Source organism: Rattus norvegicus, chromosome 5 (assembly GCF_036323735.1).
Source record: "Rattus norvegicus strain BN/NHsdMcwi chromosome 5, GRCr8, whole genome shotgun sequence".
NCBI lineage: Eukaryota > Metazoa > Chordata > Mammalia > Rodentia > Muridae > Rattus > Rattus norvegicus.
In genome coordinates this window covers 164197174-164215017 of record NC_086023.1, presented here as the reverse complement: position 1 = coordinate 164215017, position 17844 = coordinate 164197174, and the positions used below count along the sequence as shown (strand labels likewise).

The 17844-nt window shown below is 48.7% G+C and overlaps 1 protein-coding gene across 1 annotated transcript in view; it reads right to left on the bottom strand.

Annotated features, from left to right (window-relative positions):
• Mtor (mechanistic target of rapamycin kinase) overlaps nt 1-17844 on the bottom strand; it is a 109454-nt gene that overhangs the window by 62421 nt on the left and 29189 nt on the right. Inside the window, exons 20-28 of the mRNA NM_019906.2 lie at nt 14853-14939; nt 12426-12593; nt 11590-11702; nt 11214-11376; nt 9899-9991; nt 9106-9252; nt 5133-5275; nt 3453-3615; nt 3208-3353 (exon numbers count right to left, since the gene is read on the bottom strand). Coding sequence (NP_063971.1) covers nt 3208-3353; nt 3453-3615; nt 5133-5275; nt 9106-9252; nt 9899-9991; nt 11214-11376; nt 11590-11702; nt 12426-12593; nt 14853-14939 — 1223 coding nt within the window. The remainder of the gene's footprint in view (nt 1-3207; nt 3354-3452; nt 3616-5132; nt 5276-9105; nt 9253-9898; nt 9992-11213; nt 11377-11589; nt 11703-12425; nt 12594-14852; nt 14940-17844) is intronic.

The window sequence follows — 17844 nt, the reverse complement described above, 5'->3', positions numbered from 1 at the left end:
GACAGCTACAGTGCACTTAGAGAAGTCAAAATTAGTTTGTTCAAGGAAACTGACGAGGGGTTGGGGATTTAGCTCAGTGGTAGAGCGTTTGCCTAGGAAGCGGAAGGCCCTGGGTTCGGTTCCCAGCTCCGGAAAAAAAAAAGGAAACTGACGAAGCAAGACCCCCTACTCCCACCCTAAAAAAATGGGAGGGGAAAGGAGAGGAGTGGAAAAGGTAGAAGCCACTGCAGAGTAGGAGCAGAGCTCAGCACTGCCAGCCCCACACCAATGTGCTCTCAGGACACTTTACAAGGACACGTTTCTGCTTCCTCCCTTCACCACGGGATGTCCAGAGGTTCTGCCCCCTACACAAAGAGCTGCCCTCTAGAGGAGTCAGTACAAGATAAGCCATGATTCCCACTAATAACTTCTGCGACTGCTAGGAATCAACTTCCCCTCATGAGCAGGAAGGAACTTTGGGGATTTTTCACAGAAATAATGTGAGAAAAGAAGCTACATGAAACAGGGATTCCCAGGGGGAGAGCTATTCAAACAGAAACTTCCTCAGGCAGGCAGGAGAACACAATGCCCAGAACCACAAGGCTTGGAGAATCGGGTGGAACAGGCTTCCCTGGCATGTGCAGAGGAAGGAGGCCACACAAACGCTGATGGTTCTCCTTTCATTTACTATGATCCCCATATCCAAGAACCTTCTCGGAGATGGCAAGAGGGAGGGTAGAGAACGGACAAGGCATTGCTAGCTCCTCCATTTCCCAAGCACACACACTCTGGTACTTTGGTACTAGCTGATGGGTGACACCAAGGATGGTGACCACAGCCTCTCACCAGAGAGAAGACAGCACCACTAGGAACCAGAAGCAGAGGTGGGTGTGGCTAAGACAAAGGGCATTCTGTTCTGTCCGGGCCCTTTTAGAAACCAAGAGGAGTTCCACAGATAACAGCGCCATTCAGAGGATGCTCACAATCAGCCTGACAAGCAGGTCCAGCCAGGGAGCCCCGGTCCTTGTGCATGCAGTCCTTTATCTATGCAGATATCTCAACCAGAAAAATTCACAAGGAGATGACCTGTGATAGGACAGAGGACGCACAGCTTTGTGAGGTCCTCCATTCTACCGAGCAGAGAAAAGGCTGGCTGTTGTGCACCACTTTAATCCGAGTACTTGTGATGGAGAGGCTAGCAGATCTCGGCTGAGGCCAGCTTAGTCTACACAAAGAAATCCTGTCTCAAAACAACCACCATCACAATCACCATCACCATCACCATCACCACCACCACAATAGGCAGGCTAACAGACTCTGTCCTCACGCGCTGGATAACTGGCTATTATACGTGCTTCCTACAATCCACTTCCTTCTAATCCACTGTTCCCCAGAGAAGTGATTATACTCTCTCATCTAGGTGAGCTTCAAGCTTATATTGTCTCAGTAGTGACCCAGCTTGGAGATTACATGTAGGATTTAATTCGCCCTCAGGTAGGTAAGAAAGGCAACACACAGGGAACAGACTGAAACAAAGCAGAAAAGCTTCCCATGCCGGCCTCTGGAGTCCTGAGATTACAGTGTGCATCACAACATCTGGCTAAAAGGGCAACGTGTTTTTTAAAAACAAAACCAAGAAACCAGAAAGAACTGGTTAAAGTAAGTGTATGTATCACTATAAGCTCTGAGAATAGGTAAATTAACAAGGAGGAAAAGTTGGGGGAAAAAAGAAATCAACCGATGTATGTGTGGGAGGGGAGTTAGCAGGCCGGGCACCTTCGGCTTGCTGGGGAGATGGGCCGGAATTCAGGCAGTGGCCTGAGAGGCACACACTCAAGAGCACACAGCTGGCACACGAGTCAAAGTGCCAGGACCTGGGGGAGCCAGAGACCCTCACCTGTACTCTGGGGGTGAAGGGTGGGGCAGCCTCCCAGCAGCAGCTTTGCCCAAAGCTTTTCCTTAAACTTCAGCAAGCTGCGGGTGGGGGCAAGTCTATAATCATAGAATTGAGGCAGGAGCAGTCTAAGTTCATTCTGTGCTATAAAAACAAATCAAACCAAACCAAAATGAAATCAAATAACCAAAAATGATCCAACAACTTCCAGAAGCAATAAAACAACTTTCCCTAGTGAAGACGGCATTGCAGTGCAACTCGCTGTGTCAGCACTGCAATGCAACTCGGCTGTGTCAGTGTGACGTCACTGGGGGTGAAAGCTGCAGCTGAGGCAAAGAAAGGAACTGGGGAGGAGCGGGAGGCCACCCGAAGGGCACACAGGCACCTGAGCTCCGTCAGCTGAACGCAGTCTGAACAGCTTAGAGCACACGCTTCCCTAAGAACGGGATTTACAATTAAGAAACAGGGGGTGGCACGTCTGTAACTTCCCACAAGGCACTTCAGAAATCATCATTCTCTGTGTCAGTGGATCTAGCAGAAGCAGGATTCTATTTTGACCTTTTGGATCCTACTAAAGGGAGAATGAGCACTGGGCTCGGCTGCTGAGGCATTCCGCTCGGCAGGGTCTGTCTGCCCAGCAACTTACTAGCTGTTGATTTTTCCTGAGTTATCTGCAGTTAAATGATGAACCATGTTAGCATCCCCATGGAGATGATTAGACTCCAGAGCTAATGTTCTCTAGACTCAGTTGGGAAGTGAACAGTTCTCTAGGAGCTGATGCTCATGTTTCCGGCTGCTTGTAATTTCTAACAGCATAAAATTTATTAAACAACTTCCTTTTCTGTACCCAGAAGACTCAAAACCATCTTAGGAGAGGAAGAATGATCACGGAAATCAGGGAAAAGATCACTGCCTCTCAGACTTTATGCTTTATGTTCAGAGCTCCAAAGGAAGAGGAATGGGCACTAAAAGACAATGGTCTGTAGACCCGACCCTGCCTGTGAGTGGCCCCTGAACCCAGGAACCAGGATGCCCTAATCGCTCAGAAGCATCACCCAACTTAGATACCCATGTGCCTTCCCCAGGCTGCTGTGGGCAGAGCTTCGTCCCACTGACTTCCCTGGGACGAGAAAGCACAGGCTGGGAGGCAACGGGAGTAGAGGTGTCAGGGACTGAGAGATGTGACAGCGTGGCTTGAGTGCTGACAGCCATCTGTAACCATGTATTTAAATGTGCCAGCCAGACCTGGTGACAGACTCCACACAGCTGAACTCTCCACCTGACTCCAGGGCAAGGGGACCAGCAGTGGGGGAAGATAAGTGTCCATGGCTTACCTGATGAGGGACTCAAGTATGGCAGGCGTGGGCCCCTTCTGGAACTCCAGCTCTTTGTAGTGTAGTGCTTTGGCATATGCCCGGCACTTGGCAGCTCTCTCACCCAACAGCACGATGCCATTGTCATCTCTCAGTGGTAGGGGGCCCTACAGAGTAAAGCACAGAGACACAGTAGATGGGGCACACACAAGGGTAGGTGCGTGGTTGCTTCCCTTCTGCCAGCTGGTGTCCTATCACTGTCTCACCTTGTCACTGTGCTCCATGAACTCAGCCAAGTTCAAGAGGGTTTGTGTGACTTCAGCAATGTCTTGAGAAGTGAGAGCCAACTCAATGCTCCTGATGAGCTCATCTTGTTGGTCTTCATTCAGTTCAGACCAGCAGGACACAAACGCAGCGTTGAAGAGATCCCTGCAAACACGGGATGGAGAAGGATGCACCTCTGCTGGGTGCTGCAAGCACCATGAACCCATTTCTGGCACTGCAGTTGGGTTACAAGGAGCAGGGCTGCTGACGGCATTGCTGATGCTACCTAAACCTTCCCCAGGCGGCAGAGTAACTGCTGGTCACCAAACATCTGATCTGTGGTGAGCGAGGGAGGGAACTTTAGATTAAGAGAGCCACATGTACCCACTGACTATTGATCTTATGTTTGTTTGAGCTAGGTCTCATGCTGTAGCCCAGACCGGTTTCAAACTCATAGCAATTCTCCTGCTTCAACCTCCCAACTGCTGTGATTTTTAGGCCTAATTCGTCACCAAGCCTAGCAATGAAACACTCTCCTTTAGGGCAGGTACAGACATGATAGACAGGGACTATGGGAGAGCAGGGTGGGGAGGAGAACACTGGAACTAATTTGTCTTCACAGTGATGTTTCCTGGCAGTTTCTGCCTTGTTTCTCTTCACTGGGATGAACAGAAAGACGGAGAACTTCTAAGTGAACAGACTGAGGAAGTGACAGTCCTTATGTGATCCTTGGAACATTTCCTGGACAGTGTCCAAATTCTTAAGATCAAAAATGGCCAAGGCAGCATCTGCTACTGACTTGCAAACATATTCAGAATGGTTCAGTGGATGATTACGTGAGAGAGAGAAGACAACATGCTCGAAGCACCAGCAGAGAATCCACACGGAGGTATGCAAGGCTTCTGGCTGGTCTCCAACAGAAAGAGCGGTTTCTGAGAAATCGCCACAGGGTCACATGGATGGACCCTCCCACGCCCACCCCCACCTTGCACCCCACTGTTCTGGGCACGGTGGCCTGTGGTGGGAGAGGAGAGGAGAGGAAGTGTAGTGCATCCCTGCAATGATGGTTTAGACCTTGATGCTTCCTCAGTTGTTACTGCACACTTCAAGGTTAAGTCACAGCTTAACTTTGGAATTTGGTAGGAAGAAAACCACCCCCAAATTGAAATGCTAACCAGACTTACAAGGCTGTACTCCAAGTAAGCTTTCCTTATCTAGTCAGAGGTAACAGTGGATCTCCAGGGCTTAAATTTGGGACTGAGTTCGTAAATGGCCACCAGAGTTTCTCTGGGGATGTGCTCAGAGGTGATGTGGGTAGAAGGGTGACACACCATCAGCTAGGCATGTGTGAGCCGACACCACAGAGACAGAACTTCTAGACATGGCATTTCAAATATTAAACACACAAACAAACAACCTGAGATAAATTAGAGGAAGCAAATCATGATCAAAGCTGTAATCTTGGAGCCCATGGCTATTGCTAAATATGTACAACCAACCAGTTGTGTTGATAAAACTGACATAAATGCCTTGCTTCTGCTGTCTCCTAATGCAACTGGCTGTCCATTAATTACATGACCGTTTTATGCCTCACTATAAACGATAAGTGTCCACGGCAAGGGGGAAAGCCTTGAAAGAAGGGAAGGGAGCCAGACAGAGAGCTCTGGCTTTCCACAGCTCACCTGGCCATGGGGTTGTAGGCCTGGGCCAGGGCCCAGCATGAGCGCAGGGAAGGTGATGAGGAATCCTTCAGCAGCTCCAGACTCAAGCGTCGCAGCCACTCCAGCCAGTCGTCCTTGGAGACCCTTCTGGCAGCTCCCCAGGCCTGTGACAGCATAGGTGACAATGAGATACCATCAAGGTTAAGGGGTCTGTTGCAAAGTGCAGCCATGGTAACCAATGTCACTGTGGTTCTGCCCTATGTTACCATGATTCTGCTCTGACTTGTAGACCCATACCTATTCTGATGAAGCTCCTTCCTCCAGGAAATAAAAAAGAGTGATGTTTAGTTAAAATACATAAAGTAAAACTGGTGGCCTCTGCAACACAGGAGAGGTCACCTGTTGGTATTGCAGTCTGCAGAACCAACATGAACAGGTCTGTCACATTCAGTGAACGTGCCTTCCATGAAGCCTAAGGGCCGCCGCAGTGCAGAGGTGAGCTGGGCGCTCAGCACTATAGGAAGAATTCTGGAATTTTCGTTTCTTTAAAAACAAGACAGAAATATTGTAAGAATATGTTTTTGTTTAATTCCAGGTATGGGACATAGGGCTGCTTTGCAGCAGCTGACTGTGATCTGCCTCGTGCTCTAGCAGAGGTGTGGTTTTGCCAGCTGCAGATGGTCTCTGTGACTATATGACATTTGGGAATTTTTCAGAGGGTACATAAATGCTAGAGCCCTACATGTGGGCTTGGTTGTAGTTTGTTAATAGATGTGCTCAAAGATAAAAAGGAAAAAGAAATCAGATCACAGATCTCGATCTATCTCCCCCCATCCTCCTTTCTCTCCTATCTAGTGGTAAGGGGTGAAACTGGGGGTGCAGTAGGATAAAGAATGGGAAAAGAAGAACCCACAAAGAAGCAAAGACCAGTTACACAGCACAACTCGTCTGACAGAGAGTAACTGACAGACAGAGGAAACTGTCGGGTCATGGATCAGTGGACCGGGAGCTCTCCTCAAAGCACTGACCTCTCCAGGCAGAAAGGGGGCTCTGTGGAGGAGTTGAGGTGTGGCTTAGTGGCTGAGAACTTCATGTGTGAGACCCGAGGTTCCATCCCTGGCCCCACGAAGTATTCCTGGGACAGCTTGGGCAGGTACGTGGGGACATCAGGCTCGGGAGGAGTCTATCGTGGAGGCCAAAGCCACAGCCAGGAACTCAAAGGCTTGAATTTAAGTCTCAGTTACGTAACTGCTGGCTCTCTGACCTTTGGAACTTGATATCTGGTGTCTGTGTCCTTACATGTAAGGTGAGCATGCCTGGTTCCGTGTCACACAGTGCCTGGTTCCGTGTCACACGGGGCCTGGTTCCGTGTCACACGGGGCCTGGTTCCGTGTCACACGGGGCCTGGTTCCGTGTCACACAGGGCCAGCTTCTGTGTCACACAGGGCCTGGTTCCGTGTCACACAGGGCCTGGTTCCGTGTCACACAGGGCCTGGTTCCGTGTCACACAGGGCCAGCTTCCGTGTCACACAGGGCCTGGTTCCGTGTCACACAGGGCCAGCTTCCGTGTCACACAGGGCCTGCTTCCGTGTCACACAGGGCCTGCTTCCGTGTCACACAGGGCCTGCTTCCGTGTCACACAGGGCCAGCTTCCGTGTCACACGGGGCCTGGTTCCGTGTCACACGGGGCCTGGTTCCGTGTCACACGGGGCCTGGTTCCGTGTCACACGGGGCCTGGTTCCGTGTCACACGGGGCCTGGTTCCGTGTCACACGGGGCCAGCTTCCGTGTCACACGGGGCCTGGTTCCGTGTCACACGGGGCCTGCTTCCGTGTCACACGGTGCCTGGTTCCGTGTCACACGGGGCCTGGTTCCGTGTCACACGGGGCCTGGTTCCGTGTCACACGGGGCCTGCTTCCGTGTCACACGGGGCCTGCTTCCGTGTCACACGGGGCCAGCTTCCGTGTCACACGGGGCCAGCTTCCGTGTCACACGGGGCCTGCTTCCGTGTCACACGGGGCCTGCTTCCGTGTCACACAGGGCCAGCTTCCGTGTCACACAGGGCCTGCTTCCGTGTCACACAGGGCCTGCTTCCGTGTCACACAGTACCTGGTTCCGTGTCACACAGGGCCTGCTTCCGTGTCACACAGTGCCTGGTTCCGTGTCACACAGGGCCTGGTTCCGTGTCACACAGGGCCAGCTTCCGTGTCACACAGGGCCAGCTTCTGTGTCACACAGGGCCTGCTTCCGTGTCACACAGGGCCAGCTTCCGTGTCACACAGGGCCTGCTTCCGTGTCATAGGCCTGAGGACCTACTGGTGAGGTGGTGGACTTAGCAGTGCTTGATGCCCCAGTGCACTATGTGCTGCTTGTGTTGTTCTCTGAAGCCTGAACGCTTTGTGGAATCCCAGCCTGGCCACTCACGGCTAGAACACCGAGCCTCAGGTTTTAAAAACTGTATCCAGGCGGTCTAACTCAAAGAGATGAACAAAATGTGTCAGACAGGCTGTGGTCAGCAGAGACAATTCAGTACTTAATAGCAAAGTTCTAAGTTTGATATTCAAAATGTGGTCCGTGGCCGGAAGTATCAGACATACCTGGGAGCTCAAATAGTTATCTCCCCTGACCTCAGACATTTCACATTGGAGTGACTATTTTAATAAGATCCCTAGAAATTAGTAAAGCCCAATGAGAGGGAGAAATAAAATAATCACTGCTTTCAACAGCCCACATCCATTTATGCTAATCAGGGCTTACCAGCTTCTGTGGTTTGAATAAGAAATGTCCCCCACAGATTCACCTGGCTCTGTCACAGTTCAGCCCCACTTCCTGCTCTGTCTCTGCTTCCAGAGTATGGATGAAATGTGACCAGCCAGCCTCCTGCTCCCACTGCCATGTTGTCCCTGCCATTATGGACTAAAGTTCCTTTACAACTTTAAGCAAAAAATACATCCCATCTCTTCAGGTTGCTTTGGGGGGAGTCTTTTACACAGCAGCAGGAAAAGAAACTGAGACAATAGCTTTGTTCTCTTGAGAGCACTGTTTTTGTTTTGTTTTTTGTTTTTTTGTTTTTCTTTTTGCCACAAAAGGTCCTACTACTAAAGTTGTGAGCAAACACAAAACATACTTTATTTTCTACATTAAAAAAATTACAGGGGCTGGAGAGATGGCTCAGCAGTTAAGAGCACCGACTGCTCTTCCAGAGGTCCTGAGTTCAATTCCCAGCAACCACGTGGTGGCTCACAACCATCTGTAATGAGATCAGATGCCCTCTTCTGGTATGTCTGAAGACAGCTACAGTGTACTCATATATAATAAATAAATAAATCTTAAAAAAAAAAAAAAAACTACAGCTGAATGGGGCTGAAGAGATGGTCAGCGGTTAAGAGGCTTGCTGCTCTTGCAGAGGTCCTGAGTTCAGTTCCCAACACCCACATGGTGCTTCGCCACCATCCTTAAGTCCACTTAAGGGGCTCTAAGGTTCTCTTCTGACCAAGCATGCATGTGTAAACACACACAGAAGGAGTAAATCTTCTAAATTAAAAATGGCTGTAATCCATTACACACCTGTAATCCCAACATGTAGCAGGTAGAGGCAGGAGGAACATGAATTAGAGGCCAATCTGTGCTAAAAAAATAACAACAAAATGTCTGATGTGCTGGCAGGAGCACATACCTTTAATGCCACCTGTTGGGAGAACGGGGCAGCAGGGTGGCTACGAGTTAAGGTCGGCCTGGACTACACAGTGAGTTCAGGACTAGCCAGAGCTGCAAAGTATGACCCTGTCACAGAGCAACAGCAATCCCAGAGGAAAATGAGTAAGCAAAAAAGCAAAGCAAACAAACACAGTAGTGGCCTAAGCTCAGGACTTAGCTGTGATTGATCTGAAGTAAGCCGATTAGCTGGTGTCAATTAAAGGTGGTAAGAGATGAGGATTTCAATGAGAGAGGAAAACAGCCCTGCTTCCCACTCCCCCTGGGAACAATGGACCTGCCTTTTGGAGGTTGATGGTGCTGACATGCAGTTTCTTCATGGGTCCTGTTTCAACTGGTCCACTGGCCAGGGCATCTCCCTGGCTGCTCCTTAGCATTCGATGCTGGTAAATCAAAGGGTCTTCTTCTTCATCAGCAAGCGTGTACCCCTGCAAGCAGAGATGTACTGAAAACACGTGCACCGCCATAGCTGTGCCCAGCTTACAAACATACACGAACCTGAGGAGACTCCTACCTGCAAGAGCACACTGCACCTGTGCCCAATAACCATGGTGCCCGAACTCCCCGCTGGGGTCACGGGCAAACCTTTAATGGGTAAGTCACACAGAAGCCGGGCAAAGGCAAACTGTGAGCACAGATAAGCAGTCAGCAGTTTAGGGCACAAACGGCACACAGCCTGCTACCTGTTTTCATACAGCCTAGGGGCTAAAAATAATTTATTTCAATCTCAAGTGGTTAAAATAAAATCTAATCCCTCACAATTCATGAAAATTGTGAGAACCTCAAATTTCAATGTCCACAAATAAAATCTAACTGGACAGAGGCCAGACTTATTAATTCTGTGCTATGTGCATGGCTACTTTTCAGCCACATGACAGAAGTGCGACGCTTCGACAGAAACCATACAGAGAAGAGAAACCACACAGCCTACAGTGCTGAGAAATACTTCTCCAGCATGTCCGCCAGTCCTAGCCAGGGCTGAAAGGCTAGAAAATGGCCTGCCCTTTGCTGGTAAAATGCCAGAAAGGAAAGATGCTGGAGAGCTCAGGGCAGAAGAGTGCCCTGCCTGCTCACCTTGACGATTCTGCAGATCAGCACGTCGTAGCGCTGGTGATTGATCCGGTGTCGCACAAGGACTTTATTCACCATTGGAATGAAGATCTGGTACTACAACAGGAGAGTGAGACAACAGACACTCAGTGTGGAAGCAGATGACAGCACACTGCTGTGCACTGGAGCACTGCTGCTTCCCGGTAATAGTCCTGGAAGACCTTTCTCACTCCAGCTGGAACTCCGGGACAATTCCCCGTGGCCTTCCATGGCTTTCCTCCACGCCCAGGTCTCTTTCTCTGCAGTCCATTCTGAATATATCACTGGCAATCATCATTTTAAAAGATTGTTCATTCTATTTTTCCTGTGATCGGAGTCTTCCAAGACTTGTAGTGTTGCTCAGCATAAAAGACAAGGCCCTCATGGTGCTGCCCACAGTGACTTCCCATGGAGGGCACTGGTACCCAGAGGCTCATGATGTTCTTGAATCTGAAGCCTGAGCCCAAGGTTCCCCATTCCCAACAAGCTTCCAGGAACAAGGAAGCTGATGGAGCTCAATTCAAGGACACCTCTGCTTCAAACTTTAGTTTCTCCCTACCTAACCCTGTCTAATCTCTACCTTAGCTACGTTAGGACTCCCATATTACTTTGGGGATGTCCTGCTCTCCAGCTGTGCCATAAATCTTCCTGCCCACCTCGCCCTGTGTATATAGCATCTCCAGGTAACTCTGGAGCTGGGGTTACTGGAGTCAGGCCTCTGTTTAACAGATCATCAGAAAGTCTTTCCCATCTACCCTGTGGGGACGCCACTTCTCTCCACTTTTACTCAGCACTCCGAGTGTGTGGACGGTCACTCACTTTACTTCCCTAGAATGTATTTCCTATAAGAACGAAGATTTGCTTTTCTCCTTCCCTCTTGAAAAAAAGTATTTTTCTTTTCCCCAGACAGGGTCTCCTATGTCTCAGGGTTGTAGCTGAAGGTGTTCTCCAATTCCCGACCCTCCTGCCTGAACCTCACCAAACGCCACCACATCCAGTTTTATGCAGTCCTGGGGTCAGAGCCCAGGGCTTGCTTCCTGCATGATCTAGGTAAGCACACTACCAACTGAGTTCCATTCCAGCTATTTTCTACAGTGCTGTCTAGAACAACACTTCACCCACAGAGGTGCTCTGATTAAACTGCGGAACAAAGGAAGAACAGTAAAACTGGAATATTTCATATTCTCCAATCAATAGTGGCTGAGCCCCACATACTGACCTTTGTACTAAGGACTGGAAATGTTCACAAGTTCCCGAACGAGGTAGGAAATCATGGGTCCATTCAGAGCTCCCCTCTTACCTTCTTCCCTAGTTGAAACACAAGTGAAGACAGGGTGTCCATGGCTGTGGAGCGCAGCTCTGGGCTCTGGTCTAGCGTGCGAACAATCGGGTGAATGATGCGGGAGGCATAGTCAGTGAAATCCAGGGACTCTGTCAGGCGGTCCACTGTCTCCAACGCTGCCCTGCAACAAGAACAGGTGAAGGCTCCCTGAGCAACAGCAGAGGGGAGGGGAGGAATGGCTGTGAGGCCCTGCGAGTGACATGAGTCCAAAATACACACAACAGGAGGGCAGCAGTAGGAGCTCCATAATCTGGAACATTTCTGAAGTAAAATAAAGACAGATTGAAAAAGAAAAACCACCCACAAAGATGGCCTGGCAAAACGGGGTGCTTACTTTCTCGACGGCAGTGGAACTTCAGGGGCATCAAACAATTTCACGATCGGAGGCAACAACAAGTGCAGATAGTCATCCAGGTTGGCGCCAAACAGCTGGATCGCTGCTAACAGCTGCAAAAGCGAGCAAGAGCCTGGTGGTGAACAAATACAGAAAGGCATCGAGTGCCTGGGACACGGCTGGGGCAGGGGGTGGAAATTCAAAGTTTTGTAGGGGGGCTGGAGAGATGGCTCAGCGGTTAAGAGCACTGACTGCTCTTCCAGAGGTCCTGAGTTCAAATCCCAGCAACCACGTGGTGGCTCACAACCATCTGTAATGAGATCCGATGCCCTCTTCTGGTGTGTCTGACAGCTACAGTGTACTTATATATAATAAATAAATAAATAAATCTTCAAAGTTTTGTAGGGAGGTTGAAGAGCTCTGGCCTACACAAAGATTATTGTTTAAACAGAGTTGTCCCCTTGGCTGTCCTGGAGCTGTCTGTAGACAGCTGTCCTCAAGCTCTGACTCTGCACCCTGGCCTGGCTGGACTGCGTTCTTTACGGTGCCGCTTTCCCCTTCTCCCACGTTGAGCACAGGCTACTTTGCTTTGTCTCTGCCGATGTACACCAGGCACTACATAATACCTGGCTTGAGAGGAACCTTTCCTAAGACTAATCTATTAAAGGAGACAAAACAGAAGGATAATCAGGAGAGAACTGTGAATATTCGGGGATGAAACTGCCAATGCTAGGTGACCGCACACCAGCATGTCACTCAGAACAGGGTCTCAGCTCAGTTATCATCCACGACTCGGAGGCAGCCAGGAACCTCTCCAGATGACCCCAGCTGCTCACCTTGATGGAGACTATGCGGCCCTGGCTGTTGTCATGCATGAAGACACGCAGCATGTGTGGGATCAGCTGGGGCAGGTAGAGCTTAAATTCACCTCCAAGAGCCACCACGATTTGCTCAATGAGAAGAATGATTGTGCTCTGGATTGAGGTGTTCATGACCCAAAATTCCTGCAGAGGGGGAGAGAGAAGGCAGAGTCAGATGTCAGAGTCAGAGTCAGATCTGCCGAACAGTGAACCTAGAAATGAGATGGCTGAAAAGGCAGAAACCACAGTGAGCCCAGACAAGCTCCTCTTGCCTTCTCTCACTGTACGGCCACAGACACGGACAGATGATGCTGCACTTCCAGATGCGGATGCCCTGACTCCTCCAAGCTGTGCTGTGCAGCCCTTTGCCCAGCACCCCAGTGCTGGCTGGTATGCCCTCTGAGGCCACGGTCTCACTTGTCCTGCTCCACACTCAGCCATGTCGGACCCCTCCGTAGTTCTTCTTCCCAACTTAGTGCTAATCTGCCCTGCAAGGCTGTCCTGTTAGGCTTGGGCTATTTAAGAGCAAGAGACTACTTCAACTCATCTCTGGTCCCTAAAACCAATCAGAGTACCTGACATGCTAATGCTATAGACATCAAACGGTTCTGGGCGCCACAGAACAGACAGAATTTTACAGCTGGGTCACCCTAAGAATTCTGACCTGGTGTTGTCCATATGTTACCAGGGGTGCTGTGTGATCTCTACCAGAGGACAACTCTGGGTTACCAAGATTTCATGCCCATTCAGGATTTCTTAGTTGGCTGGGCAGTACCTGATACCTGTTCCCTAACTGATACCTGTTCCCTAAAAATCTGTCCATCAGGCCTGGACACTGCAACGAAGTCCCTCCATGTACTGATGATCCACAGAAATTACTAATACAAATATGGCTGCATATTCTGCCTTGTAACCAGCTGAGAGGCAAATTGGCCTGAGCCTTTCAGGCTCCATGAAAGCTGTCATTTCAAGTCCCTTCAAAGTCAGGGGCCTCCAGCTTTCTTTGCGGCCTCTGGAGCAGGAGACTGACTAGTAAGGGACGCTCTGCTGCTGGTGGCAGCACATACATATCAGCAGTCTCAGGGCCCTGACTGCACATAGGCAGTCAGTAAAACCAAGGGAAAGACGAACTAGAAAATGCTGCCTAACTTCCTGTCAGCTGGGAAACATTGCTGTCTGGAAAAGCTGTGTTTACTCTCAACACTAACTGTGTGGGTTTCTAGCCCTTGGTTCATCTGATGTTCATTCACTTGGACTGCACTCTGCCTTTTTCAGAGAAAGTTTCCCAACTCTATCATCATGGGCTCTTCATAGAGGTTGTGTACTCAGAAGCTAGCAGCCTGCCTGGGGCCGTGGGCTAGACCACTGCTTAAGACGGTTCTCTTCCTGGGCTACAGGGAGCTCATTAAAGTGTCCAGGATCAACAGCCACAGGACGAGCACAGGCTGCATCTTCGCCTCCACTGGACAGAGCTAAAGCTGCACCCCGCTGTACATTGTCCTACTTCTTTTAGGGAGGTGGGGTGATTCAGAGGGCTTCAGCTTCTTACCCTGAGCACACCATCTCCTTCCTGCCTTCGCTGCCCCAAGGCCATCTTTGGGCAGTGAGGCATTAGGCCAAGTCTTCCCTGTACTGAGTCCTCCGTGGTAGAAAATGGGAACATGGCAGCTCTTAATGATTTATGCATGTAAGGGCTGTTCAGTTCTGAACCGGGTGCTGGAAGTTCCTTTGGGGGAGCCAACGCCGTTGTGAAATTGGCACCACTGCTACACCAAGCTAACTACAAAGCAACCGTCCCTGCAGAATCAGTGAAATTGCACAGAACAGTAAATGGCTTTCTATTGTCCAGGCATCTTTTAGCACTCACTTAATACATGTTAGAACATGCCAGGCACTGATCCCTGCTTTGGGCACCAGTCAAGTCAAATGGTATTTCTGTCTTTGGAGATTGTCACCTTGGTCTTCAGAGCCTGACAGGTGACTATGGTACTTCACAGGCCTAGGAAAAAACAGTCCCCAACCCATCTCCTCTCTTGCAGTGTGGTTTCCTGGGTAGTCAGAAGGGCTTTTGTGGGAGTAGGAAAGCATTGTTGAAATACTGACATGAACTGCTTTGCTATGTGCTAGGCAAATAATTCAAGAATGTCTCTGGCAGAACAATTATTTCAGGACTTCTCTTCCGATGTCACACTTACATTCTGTACTTGGGAGCTGGGAGCATGCAGAATCAATCCCCATCTACCCTGTTCCTCAGAATCCAGTGGCAACACAGTGGTGGTCGAGCCCCGTTTTTTACAGTCATTCAGTGACCCATGAAGGAAATATCTGTTATTCCAACTCATTTCTGGGTATCCCTGGACCCAAGTGCAAATGAGCCGCTTAGGCAGAGTAACTTCTACTTACTCTCATGAGGGTGACTATTTCATCCATGTAGGGACGGATGTGGCTCTTCACAAAGGACACCAGCATTCCCAGCTGCTGGAACAGAAACTGAGGCAGACAAGACATCAACAAGTTGGTACCTGAAGGAAGCAGAACTCACAGGCTATGGGGTTGGTTTCCACGGCAGCCCACACCGAAATTATGCTCCAGTAAACTTAACCCACAGTGGAGAAGGGGCAAGGATCTTACACACTTGGACTGAATGGCAGGAGCTCAAGGCAGAGGTTGGTCTATACTGTCTCTCACCTCGTGTACCCTGCCTCCAGTGGTAAACTGCAGACAGTAGTACTGTACTCACAGACTGTGTCCCCAAGTGCTACTCTAGGCCACACATGTAAGGCATCAGAGCAGGGGACCGACTGCTCTGTGCGATGTGGGAGTCAGAAGCATAGGATTTTGGTCATTAAATTCTTAAAAAAACTGGTCATGAGGCCAGGCATGATAATTCACACCTTTAATCCCAGCACTTAGATGGCAGAGGCATTTGGGTCTCTGAGTTCCAGGCCAGCCTGGTTGACATAACCAACTCCAGGACAGCTAGGGCTACAGAAGCCTTACCTTAAAACAGATAAACCTGACATGAAATTATTAGCCAACTACAGATGTAACTTGGCCCTAATTTGTTACTGTTACTTTCCAAAATATTCAATCCCAGCACTCAAGAGACAGAGGCAGGTGGGTTTTGGATTTCAAGGCCAGACTGATCTTCATAGTGGGTTACATAGTCCAGCCAGAGTTACAGAGTAAAACCCTGTTTCAATAAATACGTTAATTAATTTAAACTAAATATAAACACCTCATTGTAGATGTTAGAATATAATCAATTTGTAAGTAATAAATTATTTACTTTTTTTTTTGTAGACAGCATCTTGTAGCCCAGACTGGCCCTGGTCTGCTACAGCTAAAGTAACTCTGGCCCTCTGGCCTCCCGCTTCAGTTTCTCATGTGCTGGGTTCTGGGCACGCCATTACTATATCCAGTTCTTAACTAGGTCTGTAGATATTTCAAAGAAATTATGAGCCAAAATAAGCAGCTAACTCAGAGAGGAATGGGATACTCTGTAGCCTAGGCTAGCCTCTGTCTTAGACCAACATACTGGGATCATAGGCGTGAGACACCAAACCCAGCAGGTGACATCCTAAAACTGTCAGAAATTGCTACCACCTAAGTAAAGCAGGGACTGGAAAAGGCTCGGGTAGAGAAGCTCCTTGATCTTCAAGTAAGATCCATTCTAGAATAGTCAGTAGCATCATGTTTAAATATGGCAGATAACAGAACTAACTTTCTGCTCCCTAACCAGGCCTTTACAGCTCTGACTGCTCCTCTCCAGACTAATCTCTGAATCCTCCTCCCACTGAGAAAAACTGGATTAATGCATTAGAAAGCAGATCATCAGAATCCAACAGTTTCTGCATATACCCAGAACTTGAGTGGGATGTATTTTAAGAGAAACAGTGAATTCCTACAAAACCAAACCAAACCCCCTTGTACTGGCAAAAGGAGACAAAGAAATTGTCAGTTTTAATGTGAGTTCTAGGAAGGAAAACTCCTAGAAGAGTTGACCATCTCAGGCTGACTCTCATGGGCTAACGACCTGGGTGGCCTGGGAGCAAGCCAGACACTGACTTCAAGTCATCCTGGGTCACTCTGCAGAGGCAAAGCACACCTGCTCCTCTCCACTCCTTCAGATGTTCCAGAGCTGCTCCAGGGACTGAGTAAATAAAGATGAATGGGACCACAAAACACCCAAAGAGAGGAAGGGAGTAGAGAGACAAAGAGCAGTGAATGAGGCTAATCCAGGACTCAGAGAAAACAGTTATCATCACACTAAAATTGGGAATCTACTTAAGATGCTTACAGAGATCAAAACAGGAATATACAACACCAGAGAGTGGTAGCACATACGGGCTAATGCCAGCACTTGGGAGTTCCAGGCCACCCTGATCTACAGAGTGAGTTCCAGGAGAGACAGGCCTACACAGAAACATAGTCTCAAAAAAACAAAAACCAAAACAAACCAAAACAAAAAAAATCCCAAACAAACCAAACATATAAACAAACCAAACAAAAAGAAAAGTAAAAAGAAAACTGTAAAATAAATGAAAAATAAAACTTATAAAATAAATTTATAAATAAAATTTATACTGCATTCTGTTTCCTCTGGACTGAAACTTTCCCTCCTAGAGGGAAACTCCTGAAACTCATAAAATGCTCACAAGACTCAAGAAGCTCAGAAAACCTTAGAAGGGGAAGACTTCGCCTATTGTGGCCACTTCCAAGTTGTGTAAACCTGAGTTGTGAGGCTGGGTGGGGTCTTTGCAGGTGCAGCTGCCTGGAGTCACCCATTGTTTCTCTAACCTCAATAACCCACTGCTGTACCAAGGTGGATTGGAGGACATCTTTCCATTGCTCTGTTGTTACTCTCTCAAATGAACAAAAGAGACACCCCAGTTGTAACACAGTAACAACACATAAAAGGAAATCTGATGTACTCTGTCCCTATTAGATAAATTTAACAAAGACTTGAGAATAGACGACTGAGGGAATGGAGAGATGGCTCAGTGGTTAAGAGCACTGACTGCTCTTCCAGAGGTCCTGAGTTCAGTTCCCAGCAACCACATGGTGGCTCACACCATCTGTAATGGGATCCGCTGCCCTCTTCTGGTGTGTCTGAAGATAGCGGCAGTGTACTCTCATACATTAAATAAATGAACAAATCTTAAAAAAAAAAAAAAAAAAAAAAAGAATACAGGACTGAGGTAATGGCTGAGTAGGCAAAACTCCTGCACAGGACTGGATTGTAGAATACGAGTATCCAAGAACATACAGGCAGGCATGGTGTTTTCCACTGCACAAGACGAAGAGCTACACTCACTGCATCAGCGAGCTCTGTGCTCAGATCCCTGCCACCTCAGTATGTAAAACAGAGAGAGAAAGAGAGAGAGAGAGAGAG